This window comes from Condylostylus longicornis, unplaced genomic scaffold, assembly GCF_029603195.1.
Source record: "Condylostylus longicornis isolate FDR11 unplaced genomic scaffold, ASM2960319v2 ptg000163l, whole genome shotgun sequence".
Lineage (NCBI taxonomy): Eukaryota > Metazoa > Arthropoda > Insecta > Diptera > Dolichopodidae > Condylostylus > Condylostylus longicornis.
This window is the reverse complement of record NW_026578131.1, coordinates 2,000,674-2,024,268: the sequence shown is the minus strand read 5'-3', so window position 1 is coordinate 2,024,268 and position 23,595 is coordinate 2,000,674. Positions and strand designations below refer to the sequence as shown.

General features: G+C 26.7%; 1 protein-coding gene across 18 annotated transcripts in view; it reads right to left on the bottom strand.

Moving 5' to 3' along the window:
- Positions 1 to 23,595, bottom strand: part of LOC129616220 (uncharacterized) — a 90,373-nt gene that overhangs the window by 16,078 nt on the left and 50,700 nt on the right. For 7 of the 18 annotated variants that reach the window (XR_008697522.1, XM_055531736.1, XM_055531738.1 and 4 more), the window contains 10 exons: positions 22,757 to 22,948; positions 21,422 to 21,855; positions 20,161 to 20,298; positions 19,921 to 20,055; positions 17,054 to 17,242; positions 12,685 to 12,807; positions 10,636 to 10,965; positions 7,346 to 7,686; positions 3,200 to 6,402; positions 2,900 to 3,049 (listed from right to left, as the gene is read on the bottom strand). Coding sequence is in view for 17 of the 18 variants with exons in the window: in XM_055531736.1 (XP_055387711.1) it covers positions 2,900 to 3,049; positions 3,200 to 6,402; positions 7,346 to 7,686; positions 10,636 to 10,965; positions 12,685 to 12,807; positions 17,054 to 17,242; positions 19,921 to 20,055; positions 20,161 to 20,298; positions 21,422 to 21,855; positions 22,757 to 22,948 (5,235 nt within the window). In the remaining variant the exon portion in view is untranslated. Of the gene's footprint in view, positions 1 to 2,380; positions 2,535 to 2,899; positions 3,050 to 3,199; positions 6,403 to 7,345; positions 7,687 to 10,635; positions 10,966 to 12,684; positions 12,808 to 17,053; positions 17,243 to 19,920; positions 20,056 to 20,160; positions 20,299 to 21,421; positions 21,856 to 22,756; positions 22,949 to 23,595 lie in introns of all 18 variants that reach the window. The other 11 variants (XM_055531740.1, XM_055531741.1, XM_055531744.1 and 8 more) reach the window with 10 other exon arrangements.

Here is a 23,595-nt window from a genome sequence, read left to right as displayed (position 1 = left end):
TATGGAGTATATTTCACCTCCTCTCTGGAACTTACTCTGGAAAAGTTATAAGGAGGCCACCTACGTCGATTTGGTTACCGTATATGGAAAGCACCACTACACCCTAAGGGGGTTGATGCAGAGCTCTTTTACCTTCCTCGTTTCTGTTGGCTAACTATCAACCCTCAAAAGACGGAACTAATTATTTTCAACAGGTGGTATAAGACTCTAAGCATAACTCAGACGAAACTCAACGGAATCCGCCTGTCCTTTAGCAGAGAGGTTGGGGTAATGGGCCTAATTCTTGATTCAAGGTTCGGAAAGAGTAAATAAAGCAATTATTGTGATTTTTTCACGCAAGAAAGCCTTTAAAAAGATATGAATCTAAAACGAAACGCGGCTATACACCACGGAAGTGAAACCGATTCTGATGTACGGTGTTCTAGTGTCTACGGTGTACGGCGCTTCCTGCTGCCTTGCATCGAATTGATAACCAAAGTTCAAAGAATTACATTATATACTTGTGGGGTACCGCACTCCACCGATACTTACCAGATTCTCTTGCAGTTGATATACTGCGGAACATGGAATTCTCGGAATTCTATCTGCAAAAGAAAACATGAGCTATGCTACTGAACGCAGCAGAGTAGCGCAATAATCTTGGATGTGTCAACCAGTAGCGCGACAAGAAAATTGCGTCTCACAAGGGATCTGATATATCTCCGACAGGAGAGACGTCACCCCACAAACCAAGGCTGTCACCAAGAGAAAGAGGAGATGGTGACCCATTTGCTATGCTAGTGTGCAGTGCGGGCAAGTTCTATGCCGAAGTTACTTGGGTCCTCTGGTTTTTCAGTAGATTACGGACTTAGCGAATGTAAAGGCTAGGGGCTTAGGCCGATTTCTAAGGAACGCAGGCTGATTCTATTGGACGGTTAATTTCAAATACGTAATTTGAAGTTAATCGGTTTATTATTATCTGTTTCACCAAAAATGTAAATTTGGCCTAGAGTAAAAGTTTCCTTGCTAACATTCGATCTTCTAATAAAGTTAGGTGACTTGTTGTATTGTCAGGCAGGGGTATATATACAACATTTCAGGAAATTTTCAGGAATCAAAAATTGCTGATTATTTTCTTAAAAATAGTCAAAAATCTAAAATTGCCCTTTAGCAATCATCAAGTTCCAGAGATCTTACATATTTCAAAAGTTGATCAAACCTTCTCATCCTTAAAGGTAAACTCAGATATAAATTTTGGTGAATATCGGTTCAACCGCACTTGAGATACTAATCTGCACAGACAGACCAACGCACTGACTGATCGACCTCTAACATTACTTTATTTGCGCTTTACTGAAATTGAAAAACGCATTTCCGCCAAAAAACTGGACTTGTGAAATCCTCTTATCCATTATTACCCTAGAAAACCTTTTTTGAGTTTGTGCGATTAAAATTATGTTACTTAAGATTAATTTATACGAACATGGAAATATAAAAATGTGAAATGTAAAAATTTATATTTCTATTAAATTTAAAAATTATAACTTGCGATGACGCTCTTTTCAATATTTTGCTTTTAAACATAAACTATGTCAAAAAATATCAAATTACTTTGTTGAGGGTAAGCCAAAGTATTTTGCATTTGCCATTATTGGTTAGGTTCCTGCTTTTAATTTCTGATCTATTAAAAGTCAAAAACGTGAGCTTTTTAATTTCATTCAGCTTGCATAATTTTTAATTAAAAAATTTATTTAATTTTCTATAAATTATTTCATAATGCATATGATATTTATGTTTTAATTTATGAAACATGCATGCAATTTTTTTATATACATTAGAGAAAAATTAATAATTTTCATCTCAATAATTCAGACTTCATAAAAATTAAGTAATTTAATATTTATTCGAATACTAAAAACAAAACGAAAACAAAGAAATTATAATCAATAAATAAAATTTTAATCAACTATCAAAATATTTATCGTTTATGAAACTACAAACATAAATAAAAATTTAACTTTAACAAAAACTTTAATTTAAAATAAAAAAATTAGCATTGTTAATAAATGTTTATTAACATATGTAACTAAAGAATATTAAAATGAAATTTGCTCCAAAATATGGTAATATAAAAAAAATGTTTTAATGATCAACAAAGCAAAGCAACTTTAAAATAAGTTTTCTTTTAAGTTTCAATGTCGACATATATGTATATCATAAACTATGAACACACATATACATATATATATATATATATTTCATATTATATGTTTACACATATGCCTTTCTTACATACTTAATATTATTAAGGATGTATGCAAATACATTTTATGACAACTAAATTATTTCATAAAAAATAACGCTAAACTCATATTCGTATATTTGAATTTTAAAATCGAACCTGTCCCCATCGGTCAATCCTTCACCATCATCCGATGCTGAAGAACCTCTTGAAAGGCCACCACGTGTTAAATCACCAGGAAGAACTTCTTCACTTCTGTGCACCGTAAATGAGCTTTTACCCCTTTTACCAAAACCCATTCTTCTTTTACGACCTTTATAGTATAGTTATGCATTTTTATTTTAGATATTAAAATTTTTTATAATTTTCCAAAGTTATACGGTTTTAAAGGCAATTTTTAAAATTGAATTATTAAATTTTAAGTGACTCCCTATTAGAATCTAAGTTTCGTTTTATAATATTACATGAATTCAAATGCTATTTTTAGCAAAAACATTTTATCCCTTATCGGAAATTGTTTTAGGACAGTCAAATTCAAAACGTTTAAAACCAAAATTTTTAATACAAAAAATTTTCCCACTTAAATTCATAATCATGTAATATTATAAGTACATTCGTTTAAATGTTCAAACCATCACAGCAAATGTAAACAATATCAAAAATAACTCTTTCACTTACCTGTTGCTGAGAGTTGCGACGTTGAATTACTTTTCTTTCCCATTCCAGAACCAAAACGGTCACCTGCTCTGCTACCAGCATCACTCTTAGGAGACCGTTGCTCCCCCGGAGTCTTACTCTTACCTACTGCAGAATCTGAAAGACAACCATCTACGAATAAATCGAAGAAAAAAAAAAACAGAACTCAGAACGCAACACTACTTATTATATCAGAAACACTTAAAACGAAAAAAAAACAATTAAAACGAATTTCGAAGCGAAAAGAATATTTGTTTTTGTTATCACTTTGTCTACACTTACCAATTTTATCTTCGGGCGTTCCATCCGCATTCGATATACTTCGACTGAACGTACCTTCATCGCCACGATCGCTTCCACTTTCAGCACCACGATCGGCCTTATCACGATCACTGCTGCCACTGCCTCCACCGCTACCAGCTTGACTACCTCCACGTCCTCCAGCCGAATCTTTTTGGCTGGTAGCACTGGATTTTGTATCACCACGTCCACTACCGCTATCATTAGATGGTACTTTACGTACATTACGGTCTTCACCGTAATCACTAATAAAGTCATCCAGAGGAAACAAATCGTCATCGTTAAATAAATCGTCAATAACATCAACATTATCAGTAGATGAAGTTGTTGGTTTAGTTGTTGTAGTTGTTGTAGTAGTTGTAGTAGTTGTTGTAGTAGTTGTTGTAGTTGTTGTAGTGGTTGATGTTTCCGTTTTTGTTGATGATTCATTTGTTGATTGTTTGTTTTGTTTTAATGAACCACGTTTTGGTGTAGTGGATTGCAGAGCAACACCATGTGATGATGATGAATTTTTATTTGTAAAAGATGAAGAAGAAGCATTATTAGCATTACTGCCTACCGGACTATTGCCACTACTACTATTAGGATTTGTTGTATTCTTTTTTATATTAGATACATTTATATTTTGGGATTTTGTTTTATCATTTTGACCAGTCTCATTTTTTTTATAATCTAGGTTATTGTCATCATATGATGTTTTATCATATTCAAAAATTTGAGGCTGATCATTGATACTAACTAAACTAGAGCGATCTGGGTGACTACTACTATTATTTGTTTCTTCTTGTTGTAATTGTTCTAAGCGTGTACGACGTTTTTGGTGTGGTGATGATGAAGACGATGACGGATTTTCTGACTGACTACGAGCGCTCAAAGAGCTACGTTTTGGTGAGCGATTCATATCTTCTGATTTCGTTGATCTATCTAAAATCGGTTTTGTTTGATCTTGACCTAATACAGGTGGTGAAGGTGGAGGTCCTCTTTGCCTTCTTTGACTTTCCGATTTATCAAACAGATCATCGAAATTAGGAGGCTGCGAATGTTCATCAGAATACCATCCTTCATCGTCTTCATGTTGTGTTCGAGGAACTGTGGAACCGCGTCTTCTTCTGTTATGTCTATTTGTATAGCTAAGCGTAACGTGTGCGTCTATATTATCGGCAGTTTTTTCACTTAAAATGTCCACGATATTAGACATATTTTGAGCTTTGTTATGCCCCTCTAAGTCTTGACGTCTTCTACTATTTCTGTTAATATTATCAGAATCAGTCTCAGTATTGGCACTATATTTTGTACGTTTTTGTGGCGATGGAAGTCTATTATTATTATTGTTCTGGTTACCAGATGTTGTTCTTGTCAAATCTAATGATAATTGGTTTCTATCCGAATAATGATTCAACATTCTATTAAGACTCGAACGTCGCTTAGGGCTTCTTGAAAAAAAAGCTTGCACCGATTTCCGTTTCCAACCTACATCTGAGTCATATACAATATTTACAATGCGATCATCCGTAACTAAGGAATGTGAATGGCTCAATGGATGATAATCATCTATGTAGGCACCCATATGGGTTTGTCGAATATTTGTTTCTGAATTATAACGGCGAGAAGATTCACTTAATGGTCGATTGTAATATTCGTCCGCGTAATGAACAGAACGCCCACGTCTTCTAGGTTCATAGAAATCTCTATACATTAAATCATCGTAATCTAAAGAGTGTGACGAACCCTCAGAAAAGTACTGTCGACGTATATGAGGACGAGGCTTTTTGAGAATCGATTGAATAGGTGGCTGAGGCAGAAGTCGGTGTGGTGGATTTCTTTTTTGCGGTTGTGGTGGTAATGGTACTGTTGCACCCGAAATAGGAACACTTGTTATTAAGGCATCTGGAGTTAAGGCATTTGCACTTCCCAAACGAACTACCGGTGTTCTTCTTCTTTCTCGATAATCTAATGGATCATATATACTACTACCTTTCAAAGGAATCTCTGGAGCTCCCTGATTTGAATACATCTGTGAAGTAACTGTTTTTTCTAAACCTTCACCTGAAACTTGAGCTGTGTTATTGACATTATCCACCATTAGAGGATCATATGTAAAATTAGGAGGACTGATACAATCGCTAACACTTAACATTGGATCAAACATAGTTGGCAGTGATGGTTCTGATGACGGTTGAAAAACCGACAATGACGGACGGCGAATATGTAGAGGAAATGGAAATGTATTTTCGAATTGTTCTATATCCATTTGTTGTTGTTGCTGTTGTTGTTGGGCAGCATTAATACAACAAAATGGTAAGGATAATGGTTCCGTAACTAAAGAAGGATTCGTTAAAAACTGTGGATCTTGTAACTGAGCTGATAATGATGGTGGCATTTGACTTGAGACGATTATTTCACCTGGATGTGGACTTGTGTGAGTTGTGAAAAATGGAGTACTACTGGGTGGGCAATGAGGACATTGATTAAAACATTGTGGAGGACATTGAGGGCATTTACTACATTGACAAGGGTCGCTAATATTGGTCATGTTATCATACAAAAAAGGATCGGATGGGCGAAAAAAATTTACAACAGGAGTGGTGATGCGTTTTATTGAATCTATACATGGTCTAGTTAATAATGGATGATAACCTCCCAAAGAACTACTTCTATGAAACATTTTTTCTGGTAATTGTCTACTAAAATCAGCTGTTTTAGCGATAAATTGTGGAAAATGTTGAAAATATTGTGGAAAATTAATATAATGATGAGATGAATTGGGTGGTAAAAATTGTGGTGGTGGTATTGGTGGTGGTAACGAATTAGAATGTGGAATATTATTATTAATTGAATGATAACTAGATGAATTAAAATGAGTTGGAGTTGCATCTGTAATTGTATCTTGCAGCGACGTTATTGTTTCAGGTTGTGTTGGTATTTGTATATCAATTGGTTGTGTATTAAGTGTTTGTGATTGTGTTGGCATTGTTAATTGTGTTGGTTGTGGTGGTAGTGGTTGTTGTGATGTTTGTTGTTGTAATAAGTTAACGTGCTCTGCAAAAGAATTCGTAGATGATGGTAGTAGATGTTGTGGTTGTATTGGTGCATTTATAGTAGTAGTAGTAGTAGCAGCTGCAGCAGCTGACGTTGCTGACATTGGATAGCGCTCATAACTATAGCGCCAATAACGTGGCAGACTTCTGTAGTTGGAGATTTTATTTTTGATTTTATAGTTTTGTTTTTTTTTTTGTTTAAAGAAAAATTGTTTTGTTTTCATTTATTTGATTTTATAAAAAATTCACTTATTTTTTTTTTAATTATTAATAACTGATAAAAAGAATTAGTAGTAATTGATTGGGTGCAATTAATTAATTAAAAATATTACATAAAAATATGTTTTTTAACTCTGATAAAATTTTTAAAAATGCTCTATAAGTTTTATGTAAATATTAATATATATGTGTAACGTCATCTATTAAATGCTGTTTAACATAATATTAAACATAAAATATTTTTATTTAATAAAAGTGTAAAATAAAAAATTATCGTATTAGTTCCAAAATAAAAAAAGCAATTTTCGAATATGTTATCATTTTTTTTTCTCATTTTTTTTTTTTGCACCGAATCTATAAATTAAATATCTATAAATTTTATTACTTTAACCAATAAAATATATATATGTAACTACGTTAAATATTTATATAATAAAATATTTCAAAAAATAGACTTTATAAGTTATTGTCACTTGTAATATGCTTCAAAGAAAATTTGTATAAAACATAACATTCTATTCAATAAACTATAAAATACTTCAAAATCCTAAAATATATAATATAAATTAACAGTATATATTGGCATATGATAATATATACTTTATTATTTATTATGTAATTAATTATATTTACATAACTAATTATAACAGTTTTCAGTATATAAAACAAAGCTATACTTTTGGTTTTACTTTTTATTTAAAACTTTTTTTTTCGAATCGTTTGTAATATATAATGTAACGTGTAACAATTAATATAAAACTTATATGTATATATAATAATAAAACGTGTATATATATGATATACATATACTTATAGTTTAAAAAAAATAAATATATAAATATTAACATTTGATTAATTTTAAAATATTTACCTCAATCCCCTTGATCCTCGTGGTCGTTCAGATTGAGTGGAAAAAGCACTTGAGGTTACACTAACTACAGATTCCATATCAGAATCACCAAAATCACCCATAAAATCTTTATCTGGTGATAGTGAATGCCTAGGGCGAAACCTTGAATCCATTGAATGTAAATCACTATCAGATAAACCGGTATAATGACGTTCCCAACCGCCCATACCAGTGCTGCGATATGTCGCTTGATGATGTACTTGACGAGTTCGATGTCGTCCGAATCTACTACCTGGTATTCTTTCCTCAAATTCTTGACCCAGACGATCACGTATCATAGCACTGCGCGATGATTGAGGAACCTAAAAAATATTATTAAAAAGAATGAAAAATTGTCAATTCATTTTCCAAATCATTTATGTATTTTTGTTGCAAATAATTATGTACGGCTTATAAGTAATCCGAAAATTTAAAAAAAAAAAAAAACAATAAAAAAAAATGATAATAATATAATCATATTTATAGTTTAGAAAGCAAAAAACAAAATCAAATTTTTAATATTTCCATGTTTTGAAAAAACTAATATCAACTAAAAATTTCATGAATTTGAGAATTTTGTGAAACTTAATTATAAAAATTTACATCATAAAAATATTAGAAACTATAGAAAAATATAATTGTTTTGTTTTTACATATAGATACACAAAACAAAAGTTTATAATAATGATAATCGCACGCATTTAAAATTTATTTAAGGAAAAATATATATATATGTATGTATATAAACAATATTTTATAATAGCGATTTGCTCAGTTCACATATTATGCATTCTACAATTTCATGGAATATTTTTACCTGTTACATTTTTACAATTTTCGTTATGTTACAATCTTTAGTTGATTTGAAATACAAACAAGTAGAAACTTTAAACACCAACCTAAAAATACTTCATATAATTTTGACATTAAATAGTCAAAGAGGCATTTTTGCAGATTGCAAAGAGGCAATCTGTTATTTTGTTCATTTTTAGTATCTGCAAAAGCTCATTTCTATTGATCACAAGCATTTTGATTATTTCAAATCGTCTCCTTATTTTCATTTTTTTAATTTTTTTAATGCTAAAATTTATTTTATTTTTGCATTTATATCCAATATATATTATGTACTTTATTTATATATTAAAGTTAAAAATGCAAAATATAAAAATTTAAAAAAAATATTTTAATCCTACATTTAAGAAAAAAATTTCAATGCAAAAGAAAATATTAAGGAAATCATTAATGTTACAAAAATTTTAATTTTTTTTTTTAATTTTTTAATATATACTTTGTAACTAAAAAGTAACAGGCAAAATAAGATGCAATTTTAATTCTAAAATATATATGAACTGTATTTCTACATTTTATATACTACCAAATTATTTTAGCTCTAAACAAATTTAATTAAATTTTTTTGTTTCCTTTGAAATGTTTTAATTTACTTTTTTTTTAAACTCTGATAGAATTTCGATCAAGAATGTATGTTATATAATGATTTTTTGTTGTTTTGCATAAATTGTGTTTTTTTTCTTTGCTAAACTTTTATAATACAATAGATTTGGAAGCCTTAAATATAGTAGCTTTGGTTGATTAATCTATAAAGTTTTGTAAAACTTTCTGCTATTTATATATATATATGTATATACATGCACTTATATCTCGTATGAAGGTATTTCAAATGCTAAATATATATTATACATAAAACTTATAAATTAGAAAAAACATTTACACTTTGAATAAAAATTACATGTAGATTGTATGAAAATTTTATATACTGAAGAAGTATATTGTACAGTGATCTTTACCGGTTATTTTTTTTAAATTTTGAATGTTTAATTGACAAAATATTAGAAATTAATTTACAAAAATATAATAGATTTCCGATAATTTGCTTTTTCGTTCAAAATCTATTTAAGTATTGTAACAAATAAACTTTGGGGAAAAATGTAAAGCGATAAAGTATGTTAATTAAAATAATAAGGTAGGAAAGCCTTAGACATACTCTTATATGAAATTCTGAAATTCGGAAACTCATGTTTCTTTGAACAAAATAAGTAAAATACACTAAAAAGACGGCATCGTGAGTAACGTTATTATGAAATAACAACTTAACAATTGATAAAACTAAAAAATATATACAGAAAACATTTGCTGCGCTTCGGAACGTAATTGTAATTGAACACACTATAGAGATGAAATCAAGCAAATCAAATTCAGCAACTCGGCTTCAGTTTCTATTGAACAGATTTAAATAAAAAATTTATACATAAGCTTATTTTTGGATGGAACAAGTTTATAAACCTTAATCTTAAATTCCAGCAGATGAACATAATCAGTTTAAGAAAATAATAATTAACTAATTTTTTTTATATTTTATACACATTTAGATTTTTAAAAAATTTGATTTTAGGTTCACGCGCTTTGAACTTTTACATGCGACCGAATTTATGCGACCTTTGTTCAATATAAAACAAGTAATGAACTTATTTCCCTGTAAACGAGCTGTTAAAAGAAAAACTTTTTAAAAAGGATAACCTTCTGAAAGTAAATTTTTTTTATACGCAATCGGGCAATTTTCAAACTACACACATGTATATATATGTTGATTTGAAGCATGTGAAATTGAAGTATATAAATCAGAAGTGTAAATTTTCAAATCAGAAGTCGCTAATAAACTTATTATATGTATGTACATATGTGTTTGTGTATAATGCAAATTTGATATTCAATTCAACACAACTTCAAAAACTTTGTATTATGTATATATTTTGCATATTATTACCCAATGCATCCAACATATTTATACATCCTGCACCAAAATATTTAGTTGTTTTTCTTTTGAAGCATTTACTATGTTTATTAACGTTACAAATAATGTACAGATACTGAAAAAGCTTTTAAAGTATTAACAAGTACCAGTTGGAACAGACTAAAATATGTATTGCGATCGATCAGCCGATTTACAAACTATTCCGATCTGAACAAATTTTTTTTTTTTTAAATGGAAAAAGCAGGTAATAACTTTAATAAAAGATCAAAATTTTCAAGTACAATAAAACAATATTTATTCATTACTCTATATATTATTTTGCAAAATAATCCATTTTCCCTCTTCACCCAGGCCGACTTGTTTAGCTATTTTGGTAAATTCATTCCCCGAAAAAAGGAAAAATATATATATATATATTTATATATGACACAGATGTAAATAATTTGCGAATAAATTATTACATACACTCCAACAAACAAAAAAGGAAAGTATACAATCTTACCTGTGGCAGTTGTCTCTTTTTTGGCGAACCAGTTGGTGTGGCAGTTGCTGAACGCGATTGAAAACGTGAAGTATTATAAGCTGATGATATATTAGCGGTTGCAGATGATGTGTTACCAGATGATGTTGAATGCTGTGATTGAATTGGAAGAACTGGATAATCAATATATCGATCGTCTGGTGGTGATAGTGAACCACGACGTGGACTATTACTACGATGATGATGGTAAGTATCGCTTGGTGCAGCCGAATGACTCCTTTGACCTAAACCGATACTACCACCACCATTACGTCGTGGTTGATAAACGGAAGAAGAAATGGATTGCTGCTGCTATATATATATACATGTACACATATATATATACATATATATACGTATATATATAAATATATATATATATATATATATATATATATATATATATATATATATTATAAAATTAAATTTTATATTCTTTATAGCATTTATGTATAGAATAGTTTTTTTTATAATGTAAATTAATAGTGAAAAGCGTTTTTTTTAATTAAAAAAATTATTAAAAAAAATGTATTACAAATTTTTACACTAAAAATATAAATTAAAATTATAATAAAAATCCAAAAACTCTACTACATTTTTAAAAGAAAATATATGAATTTTTAAAAAGATGTAAGAAGAGCAACAGTGAGGTATAAAATAAGGTGCACTGAAACTTAATAAATTAATTTGTTTGGTTTCTGAAGTTAAAAATGTTGTTTAACAATGAATTGGTGTGAATAAATTTTATAAAAACTCAAGCAAACTAATTTTATTTTAGAATATTTATTTTTATTTCGCTAGTTTTTAATTATAGAGAAACATTTAGATCTTTAAAATAAAAAAAGAAGAAAATTAAAATTTAGCAACAAAATATTTCCGTAAGGAAATAAAACGAACTTTAAAATTTTAAAGTTTAAAAAAATTTAAACTTTAGTTATAATAATCAAAAGATATGTATGCATATTTAATGTTTTTTTTTTGTGATTAATTTATGAAAAATGGTTGATTAATTAATTTTATTGATTCAACGTACGAACGTGTTTATTCTTTCTTTCACCTTTTTTCTGTATGCTGACAGATAAATTTAATGTGTCATTCTATTTATCGTCTCAATTTCTATAGATAATTCTAAGATTAACTGATGTTATTGAAATGGGAAGTTATTTGAAATAACAGTGTTATATACTTCTAATTCTTGAATGTATCTCTAATCTAGTTACAGTGATAAGTATATCCAACTAAACATACTATTAATATATATCCAACTAAATTAACTTAATAAAAAATAGAAGTTTACTCAACTAAAATAGAAAATAAAGACGATAAATTAAAAAATGCGGTGTTACACATTATGCCCCACAAATCTATAAAAAATATTTCATGGTCAAAAAAATCTATCGTTTTAGAAAAATATCACAAATTGCTTAAAATCAATAAATTTTTATCTGATCTTCTTTATAATTGAAATATTACATACTTGTATCCCACATAAGAAAGCAATAATAAGACAGAAAATCAGCTTTTATACCTTACGTTCTTCGCATATGAAAAAATTTTTGTTGAAAAAATATTTTCAGACGTCATATGACATTTGATATTTATGTAATTTAAAAATTTTGATGTCATTTCTTAAAAAACATTAAAACGTTTACTGACAGTAATTGATCTAGAACTTATCCGTGTTAAAAACGTAAATATAAACTGGTGCTTGTTCACATTTTACGTAACGCTCTAGTTGGGAGGTGTTATGGATTTTGTCAAAAATCTATATTACAAAGAAATTTTATATGAATGCATTGATGATCTTCTCTTAACGATCAACAATTTATTTTCATAAACTTTTGTTTTATAATATTAACTATAGTTTTGTTTGAACTTAATTTGGACATTGACTTTTACTCTGACATTTTACCTCTTTCAAACTCATAAATAAGAAACATAAAATACATTTATATTAAACCCTATATCTTCACCATTGTTTTCTATACATATTACAATTTTTGTTTTTGTTTAATTATTTTTTGCTATTACCTGATTATGATAACTTGGTGCTATTCCGGATACTGTTCTATAGTCACGTGCTACCATGCCAGCCACTCGTTTGCGGCCTTGTGGTGACATATCACGTCGCGAACGACGTTCGTACGATTCAACCTAAATTCGAATATAAAAATGAAATCATGAAGAAATTTTTTTTTCTATTTACTTTTGTTTTTTTTTTAGGTTTTCAAGCATTTTTTTGAATATTCAGTTTTATTTCTTTATTCCTAAATAAGGACTTTGCTAAATTTGTTAAGAAATTGGGAAAATATTTTTCATGCATTATTTTATGATTTTATAAATAATAACGACAGAGAAAATATTTTTACAAAAACAAATAAACATTTTCAAAGCCATAAATATATAAATATAAATATCCAAATGCATACCAGCCTAACCGATACTGTTTAACACATTAATTTGACGTGACAACGATAAAATATTTGCAACAAATTAGGAAAACAAATTCAAAATTTCTACAAGCTTATATGTACATATGTACATACATATAAAATAAAACAAAAATCGAAAATATACACATAAAAACTTTTGTATATGTAGTTGATATTATACAATACAATGTATGCTATGTGTTGTGTACAACTATTAACAATCTTCCATTATTGTATATGAATGATAATTTTTGTTCATCCCTTTGACTTTTTCAAATGCCTCTATAAGCATTGCATTTAAGGATTCTAAGGATCTTCCTCATTTCTTTATAATTTCATGCGTAACAGAAAGTCACGACAATAAAAAATAATTAACTAATAAGTTAATTTGTTGAATTTAATTATGAAAATGAAATGGTAAGAGATTACACGATTTTATTTTAATTTTTATTTTTGACAACAAATATTCAAAATAAAAATTTGACATATTCTGTAAAAAAAATTTAATTAAATTCATAGTTTGAAACAGGTGCCGATTTTTACTTAAATTTTTGTCATTCATACATCAATTTTTGTAAAAGATATGTGCATATGAATTTATTTGAAGATCACTTTGAGAAATTCTTGTTGTATTGGAAATTATTAACGACTACAAATGCTAATTATTTTATTTAATAATATTTTTTGAGTTCTAATTTTGATAATACATATATAAAATATTTCGATATATTTCATGCTCATGTAGTTCTACTATAAAACAATGAACTTTGAAGAGGAAAAATAACATAATATAGAAAATTATATTGTTTAAAGCAGGGAAATTCAAACAAATAATCTTGAACATTTGAAATAAATATGTGTAGATGCTATTAGTCTTTAACATAAATTTGTATAGTATATAATGCAAATGTGTTTAAATAATTTTTACTACTTATGTAACATATACATATTGTTTGTTAAAGTGTTTATTAGTTTCATTTAATTTTAAAAATTCTTATTATTTTTAAAATTTTTTTCTTTAATACTCTACTCCGCTCTATTCTGCGCTATATAATTGCAAATGGTTTTTATAGCTATATTTTTATTTAAACAGAAATATTTATATACGTATTTATAAAAGAATATTTTTGCATTGAATTTCTGTTCTTTTATGTACATAAATTTAAATTGCACTACTGTTTAAATATTTTGTTTGTTCTGTTGTACAAATTTCTTTTAAAATTAGTTTTTTTTTACAAATAATATACAAATTACGCTTGAAAAATTGAAATAACTTTTGAAATCTTCCAATTTTTTACATTTTATTTACATACAAACGTTATTGTATTATTTACAATAAAAATAATTCTTATACTTAATGAAATATTTCAGCATATTTCACCAATTTATATAAAATACAATGAATGTATACCACGGCATTTACGGTACGGTTTTTATTTAAATGCAGATAAAGGGTGGTAGGTTTTCGGGTGAGGACGTGTGGGGACGAGTAGGAGGAGGGCGAGTGGAAGGTGCTGGTTTTTTTAAATTGTTATTATTTATTAATATTTTCATTTTGTTGTTCTTCCTTTCTCTTTTATTGGATAATCCTTTGAAGTTTATTTTGCATATCACAATTAACTTTGGCTAAAGCGAAACGTGGCTGCAGACAATTCCTTCACATTTTCTTCACAATTTCGGCATTCAAGGACACAACTAAGGCTTAATAATATTTGATATCATAATTTTTGTTAACGTAATCAAAAATATATTGCGTATTATAAATACATTGCGGAATGTTATTGTAAAATATTTCAATATTTACGTAAGTATGAATAAGTACATTGTAAACATACATAACACACGAGTATAAATAAGTATAAGCATATTGTAAACAGTAAGTAATTAAATAAAAAATTCAATATTTAATTTACATAATTTACATATTAATTTCTAATATTCATTGTAAAAATTAATTTTGCATATTAGATTTCTTAAAATAATTTTTTTAAAAAATAAATTTGTTCTTAATTGTATGTTGAAAATGTAGTTCACAATTTGCTACTTGGTTATCAAAGAACTTCATCGTACAATTAAACATTACTTTTGTTGTAATAATGTTTTATTTAATTTTGTTATTGGTTTCACTCTAACATATTGTTGTTAAACGTATATTAGTAATTATATTGTATTATATTTATCTTTTCTAAATATTAAAATCTTAATTTAAAATTGAATATTAAATTAGTTCTTAAACAATATTGAATAAATAAAGGCTAAAATTTAACAACCCCTTTTTAATATTGTTCCTGATATAATTTTTATAATTGTTGGATATCACAATTACTTGATCTCCTTAGTCTTATTATACATAATAGTCGAATACTAGCTATATTGCATAATTATTTTAAATTTTTCCAATTGACTTTTGTTAATTTTATAAATAAATTTTAATAATTTAATAAACAATTTACACCTACATATGTATCTACACTTATTATTAGATTTTCATAATACATGATACATAAAAATTTAACCCTTATTTATTATAAATATATATAGGGCAACAAACTCAGTTTTCATTTAAAACTTTGCATATTAATTAAATTATTTTTTTGAGTGTATTTTAGGTTATAACAAATTTGAAATTCCATTCGAATTCAAACGACAAACTATACAAAATTATATACACACATACATATGTTTGTACATATGTAAAATAATTTAAATCAATTAACTCACTATCCGTGACTTCAAAATTGCAGTAATATTGTATTGCTGCACATTTCAGCAATTAGAACAAATGAGCTGAACTTATATTAATAACGTTTTACTGCAATTTTTAAGTATCTGTATTTAAGTTACTTATTTGAAAAGTAAGTAATGAAAATCTGCACTTTGACGTCGACAGTTTGTAAGATCGATGATTACTATAATGCGCACTCAAAAGATAAGGCTTTTTAGTTAAACCAAACTATTCTATAAAAGTAAAATATGTATAAATTTTTAATATTTTTTTATATGTATAAATTAATATACGTACAAAGGCGTACTTGCGATCTTGTATATGTATTTACATTGAAAACATAATTTTGTGTTATATTATGAAATAATGATAGAAAATAAAAGTGTTGACAACAATATATTTTAACAATTTTAAATGAATAATATTGAAAAACACACTGATGGGAACTGTTATATGAACAAGAAACAATGTGAGACATAAAAACTATCAAAATTAATATATAGATGACTATTATGAAAATGGGAATATTAATAAAAACTATAATAATTTTTCTATTAAGGATAATGGCAATGACTTTATACTCCACAAAACTAAAAATATGTGACAAAAAATAAAATAATGCGAAAAATGATAAAGAAAAAATATAACGTTACAGATAACACGTTAAAATATATTATACACTCATGAATGTATATAATATAAAGTGTACAATATACAATTACAACAGAAGTAATTAATAGTTCAAGAGAAGAAAAAAAATTTGCACACTAAGATTTTAGATTGCCATTTATGTATGTATATGCATTATATTTAAAATATATATTATAAATAGCACACAAAAATAACAAATTGCAAGTTAATAAAAATTCTTCAAATCCACCGCAGACAATAGTACAGTACAGCCTACAAACAGACCATATTAAAAGATTTTTGTTTGCAGAACAAATCATATACAGTAGAAGAGAGAAAAATAGCACGGTAAAGAAATTTTACAAAAAAGAAATTGAAGATACTAAGAAATACAAATTTGTTTTTATTGTAAAGATCATAAAGATGTCTGTGTACAATGGATTATAGAATTAAAGGGTATAGAAACAAACAACAGTTACATTTATATTATATTCAAGAAAAAAACAAAACACGAAACTAGAAATAAAATTTTTTGGCGTTTTTGTATCTCTGTTTTTTTATTTCTTATTTTAATACTTTATAGATTATAGTCTCTTATTAGTTTTGTTTTTACCTCTGGCGGTGGGCTAGATGAGCTTCCTAGTGATGATATACTGGCACCATCACGGCCAGTTGTAATTCCATCAATATCGCACTCAGATGTTGTGTCTGAGTCACTTAAGCGTGATGTTGTACTTGGTGGTGATAAATGATCAGTCGGCGTTAATATAATTTCCATTTCACCAGGATCGTCTTTACGTAACTACAAGGATAAGTACTTGGTTGTTTGTTTTCTTCTTTTTTACGTTATTTTTTATTCAAAATTGTGTGTTTTCTTTAACTTATTTTTTTATATAGGAATGTGATAATTTTGAAAGTTATTTCGAATTAGAAGCAAATAAAATTTATACTTGTGTTTTAAAATGTACACATGTTATGTATACTATATACAAAGATTAATATTTTTAAAGAGCCCAAAAATGTTTTATTTAATTATCATAAAAACTGTACATCCTTTCCGTTATAGGAAGTGCAATTTCTAACTCTTCCAAAATCATCGTTATTATAATATTATTATTTTAGTATATTTTAATATACTTGTATTTGTATGTATATATATATGTAAAAAGCCTTTTAAAATAATCATCAGAAGTTTATTTATTTAAGTTGAAGATGATTAATTTAAGAAAAATTAAAAACAATTAAAAATTAAATAAAATTTCAATGTGTTTTCATGAATAGATTGAGTTGAAATAATACTGTATTATAACAAAATTCTGCAATTAGTACTTAATATTACTTGAAATGTATTATTATGCTATATTATTATAATTTAAATATCAGTAAAACGTGAAAACAATCATCATAATAAAATGTTTACGTTAAATGGAAAACATATTTATGTATTCATATTTTAATGGTTTTTTAATTAAAATTATACATGTTGTTAATGATTTAATCAAATTCAAAGTTATTATTAGTTTTTTTATAAACTCAGTGTAAACCCAATTCAACTGGTTGACTTATATCAGTAAATATACGACATTTAGTGGCTCTTTAGGCTTATAATGAATACATCATATTCGAATTGAATAAATTTGGAAAATATGTGTAGAACAACGAATCTCCAAAATTAACTTAATAAAAAAATTAAGTTGTAATTGTTTTTAGTATTTCTTATAGAAATCCTCGTAACTTTGTTGTGAAAAGTTTTTATTTATTTTTATTGAAAAATTTTTCTTATAATATTTGTAAAATCTTTTTCTTTCAAACTAGTTTCCACCGTTACGCCAGGGACTACGTTTCAACCTTTACGTATTACTGAGTAATATTTAGTCTGATGACGTTAAGGCCGAAATTAGTTGGAAAATAATAAATAGTATAGAAATTTATGAAACTAAAAGTAAATAAATTCTAGAAACATAATAAGAAAATTTTTTTATAATAATAAATAAAAAAAAGGTAATTAATTTTATTTATACCAATAATAAGTTATTGGCAAATGTATATCTAGGGAACTGCACATGTAACCAGTTCCTAAATTGGTTTAATTAGTTCGCTCATTAGTCAGTTCAGCCAATTGAATTGAAATTTTAAAACAGAATTTACTAGTAGGAAATAGAATTTTTAATAGCGCGTTATATATATGTATGTATATATCCCCGATATAAATAACAAATTTTGGAAATAAATCTTTCCATTTATTTATTAATATCTGAATCTATTTAGAGTCTAGCAATCATAGAACTGCTTACATTTTTAAGATTAACAAAAAAGTAAAGAAAAAATTAATTAAATTTATCAAAAAGTTTAATAAAATAAAGCAAATAAGTAATAATAAATCAAAAGTACATAGATTAAATGTTTCTATAATAAAATTAAGGAGGCAGTTGACTTTATTTGTATCATATTTACACAAATGTATTTTTTTCATTTACATAATCAACTAATTGTTAATTCTATTCATTTTTTACACTCAATATATTTTTCATAATAACAGAGATGCCAACACACACAATATGAAACCGTCGAAGGTATTCTTTATATGAAATCCAAAAAATTTCATAAACATTTGTTTTAAAAAATACTATATGTTTGGATTCAATTACGCAAGTCGACCGTAATCAAAATTTACTCATCTTGAAAAGGTCGAATAACTCATAAAACGTCACACTTTTATGGAAGGCGATTTCATTTAACAGACTTACTCAAAAGACTTACGCAATACTGTGATAGAAATCTTAACAGCCATTATTGAATAAATTCGATTCTGGATAGATTTCCGCAATTGACTCCTTAGTAAATGTAATTTACTCGTTTTAAAAAATAATTAAACCTATTCTACAATTCTACTTCTTATTTAAAATTTGTATATTAATGATATATACATATTTAATTGAATAAAATATCCTTTCTATTAAATGTTTATCTAATATTTATATATATGCTATGATTATCTAATATTTACATATACATTTGTATGGTAGGTATGCATATGAGTTAAAAACATATCCATGGCGAATATATTATTGTAAATCATGAATATGCGAATATTATATAATTTATTGATTTATTTAACGTACGTATATATATGTACATAAATGTGTTCAATTTTATATATAAATAATTTGAACATTTAATTAAATCAAGTACCTATCAACTAACAATATTTGATGTTGTATTACGAAATGACTATATATTATAATTATGTTATTACGCAAAAGTACATACATATATATAACATAAATTTGGAGATGCATAACTTAATATTTTATATATTTTATATTTTATATGTATATATATATATATATATATATATATAAATATTATATACTTTATATATGCCTTCAGATTTTACTTTAAATCTTTTTATTCGTTTTCTTTTTTTGTTATGTCGTTTGACTTTTTTTTGTTTTTTTTTTTTTTGAGAGTGAAACCTACGATATGACTCGATTCCTGATGATTTAATAAGGGATACCATTCAGCTTCATCATCTAATATATGTTGCGTCAAATCAATTAAAACTTCTCCTAAAAATTCGTTGGCACCATAACGGATATAATCCCATACAGTTATCTAAAATTTGTTTAAGAATATATTTTGCATAAATATGTATATAACAAATCTTATTAGAATAAAAATATGAAAATTTTTTAAATAAATGTCAATTATATTTAATACTTCTAAATATCGATGATTTAAATCTGAACGTCTGAAAGCAGTATAAACGAATGTTTGACCCCAACGTGGTTCGCAAGTATTTGCTAGAGTTTTAGTTCGTCGTTTCGATTTATTACCGCGGTCTGGCAAAAGGAAAACCTAAAATAAAATTTAGTGTATAAATCAAATTTTTATTAAAATTACATTTAAAAATAATTATGTATATGGCAAAATTTAATCTCAAAATTTTGAAAAAAGAATCAAATTTTAAAAATAATCTTATTCAACATTTTAAGGGGAAAATTACACAGGGTGTACAACAGTTTCAATCAAAATATATAATTATATTTTCCGATTTTCTGCCAACATTTTCTTCTTTGTATATAACCAAAGTATTTAGTTTAGCATAAAGTCTTAAAGTTTCAAAAAATGGAAAAACAAAAAGTGAATATTTTCTTATTTATAGAGGCTATATTCTGAAAATATCTGAACAAGTTAAGAGATTCAACAATCACGATTTAATTGGCTTAGAAGGTTTTAAAATAGTCTTCAAATTTAAGGTTTTTACTTTTTCTTTTACTTTCTTTTCGTAATAATATTATAACTTGTGTCCGCCCGCTTCTCTGTCCGTGTGTCTGCTTACAAAACTTCTACACACTTGCAGAAACATCATAGATCTTTACTTAAGACTTATTTCGGCAGAAGAAAATTTTTACCTATCTCCCCTCCTCTAAAAGTAATAACCCCTCAAAGACCTAAAAAATCCAATTTTTTGACTACTTAGTTTAAAGAAACCAAAGCATTTTCCCACCTCCTCTACTTCTCAAGTTATTACCTCTTGAAATTTGGAAAATTCGAATTTTTTGCACCTTATAATTGCGAAGCTGCCAGCTTTTCCAAGTTTATATAAATGCAGAAAGCTAACGGTAAATGCCATGCTATGCAGAAAGGTAACGGTAAATGCCTTTTTTTTATACTTGGGAAATATAGCCAAATAAGTTTTGTAGGGGTAAACAAAATTTTTCTTCCAGAAATAAAAATTGCTCTATTCTAAATCCCTTGCAAAAATTTATTTGTGGAAAAATTTTATTCATTTAATTTTTATCTTAGAGAAGATAGATGTTTTATAAATATTTACGCAAAGCATATTATATGCATTTAATTCCAACATTGCTAGCAATATGCTAAAAATAATATGCTGCCTTATATAAAATTTATAAAATATCATTTATAGTTGATACGAAGATGAAAAAATTATATAGCAAAAATTTATTGAACTAACCTTTGCATATGGATTTCTTGCAGTACCATTTCCTCTCAGTGTCAAGCCAGCTGCGCACACTAAAGTAACAATAAACTGTAGTGTATTTTTATCATATCCTAATTTCAGCTGTACCCGTCCATCAACATTTGTTTCGTTATGTACATTTCCGAGTAAGCCATAATGGCCCGCATTATGGTGAAAATGTTGCGAAAGATGATGATATTGTTGTTGTACCACACCCACGTTTGCTGTAGTTAATGTTGATGGTGGTGGTGGTTGTGGCAATGGTTGAATACCACTTGGTACTAATCTTTGCCCAGATAAATAACGGCCACTTCCACCACCACCAACACCACTAATACTAGTTTGCCGCCCGGATGATTGTAAATCTGGCGAACCAGGTGAGGTTATTAGTACACTCGGTTTGTCTCGATGAATTTCGATTGTGTCAGCTAAATTATATAATAAATTATAATATTATATTGTAATATTTGCGTTTTTAGATTCTATATAAAAACATATTTTGTATATATACATACATATATATACATACATATATGCATACATATAATATATATATATATAGTATATATATATATATATATATCTATATATCTATATATATATATATTATATATATATATATATATATATATATATATATATATATGTATATAAAGGTATGTATGTATGTATATGCAAAATTGTAATTCTGATTTCTTTTTTTTTGGAAAATTATAGCTAATTCACCAACTTAATATAAATATTGTAATATTAATTAATGTAATTAATAAAAAAAAAATTAATACTTATTTTGTATGTTTTTTTTAAACATTTAAAATTTGTCATGATTTTACAAAATTATCAAATTAAATAACAGAAAATACGATAATAATAACAAGAAAAGTATTTTAAGAGTATATGCAATTGTTTATTTAAGAAATAAAAAGTTAAACTGTAATGTAAAGAATTAATTTTTATAAGAAGGGTTGTGTGACTGTTCAGTTGTGTTGAAATAGTGTTCAGTGATGTTCAAATATGATTTAATGTTATTTTATTCAAAGCTTTTATGTCTTAATACTGTTGCTTTCCACATTTTCATGAAACTTTTAATTTAACATACATATGAATATATCATTGATGTCATTAATTCATGCATAAAGTTTTCAATCAGTATTATTCAATTAATAACGCAAATTCAATACAATTTTTATCATCAAGTTTTCCTATATATGTATGTTCATACAAATTATGTCGTAATAATACTGATATTCTCAAAATATTTCAATAATTAATTCTACAATATATATGTACTCGTATGTATGTTTATTATTATAGAAGTACATGTAATACCTTTTTTGTGATAGTGTGTCGGTGAATGAGATTGTCGCCAAGATGTTTGTGCAGCTCTTCGATTAGTTGTTAGCGATCTGGACACAATTAATTCAACTTGGGGTTCATGTCGACTTCCATTTATAATATCAAAAACCTCTTCAACAGATTTATTGTACAAAGAACGACCATTCCATTCAATAACTTCATCACCTTTAATTATTTTATTTTATATACACACACCATATATATATACATATACATATAAGTATAATCAAAATTTTACATTTTTGTTTTCGTTATTTTGTTTTGGATTTTGATGAACACAATATTAAGTTTTGTATAATTTCGATTTTGAAGTTAACACTAATGACAAATTTTATTAAAATTTGTAGTCCATGCTTGTTCAAAGTATTATAGAACTTATTATACATATATAGAATATATATAATATTCATTTCATATAATATAAAGTAATAACAATTTTGAGAAATTTTGGCGAAGACCAAAAACGACCTCATTATCTACGAGTATTTATGTATGTATGTATTTATAAACATACACACATATTTTATAATGTAAAACTTTTGCTATAATCAACTGCAAGCACAGACTTTTCCCTTGCACATTATACGTATTATGCATTATTGCTATTTAAGCGACGTGCATTACCCATATATTAATTTGGTAGGAATATATTATAAAAAATTTTAATTTTTATAATTATTTCCAAAAATGTTATTAAAAAATTAATCATATAATTCACGAAGCAATATACTGTAAAGTTATTCGCGACATATCATGCAATTTTATTTTTACTCTTTTATTACTTTCGTTTCAATCTTAATCTTATAGCAATA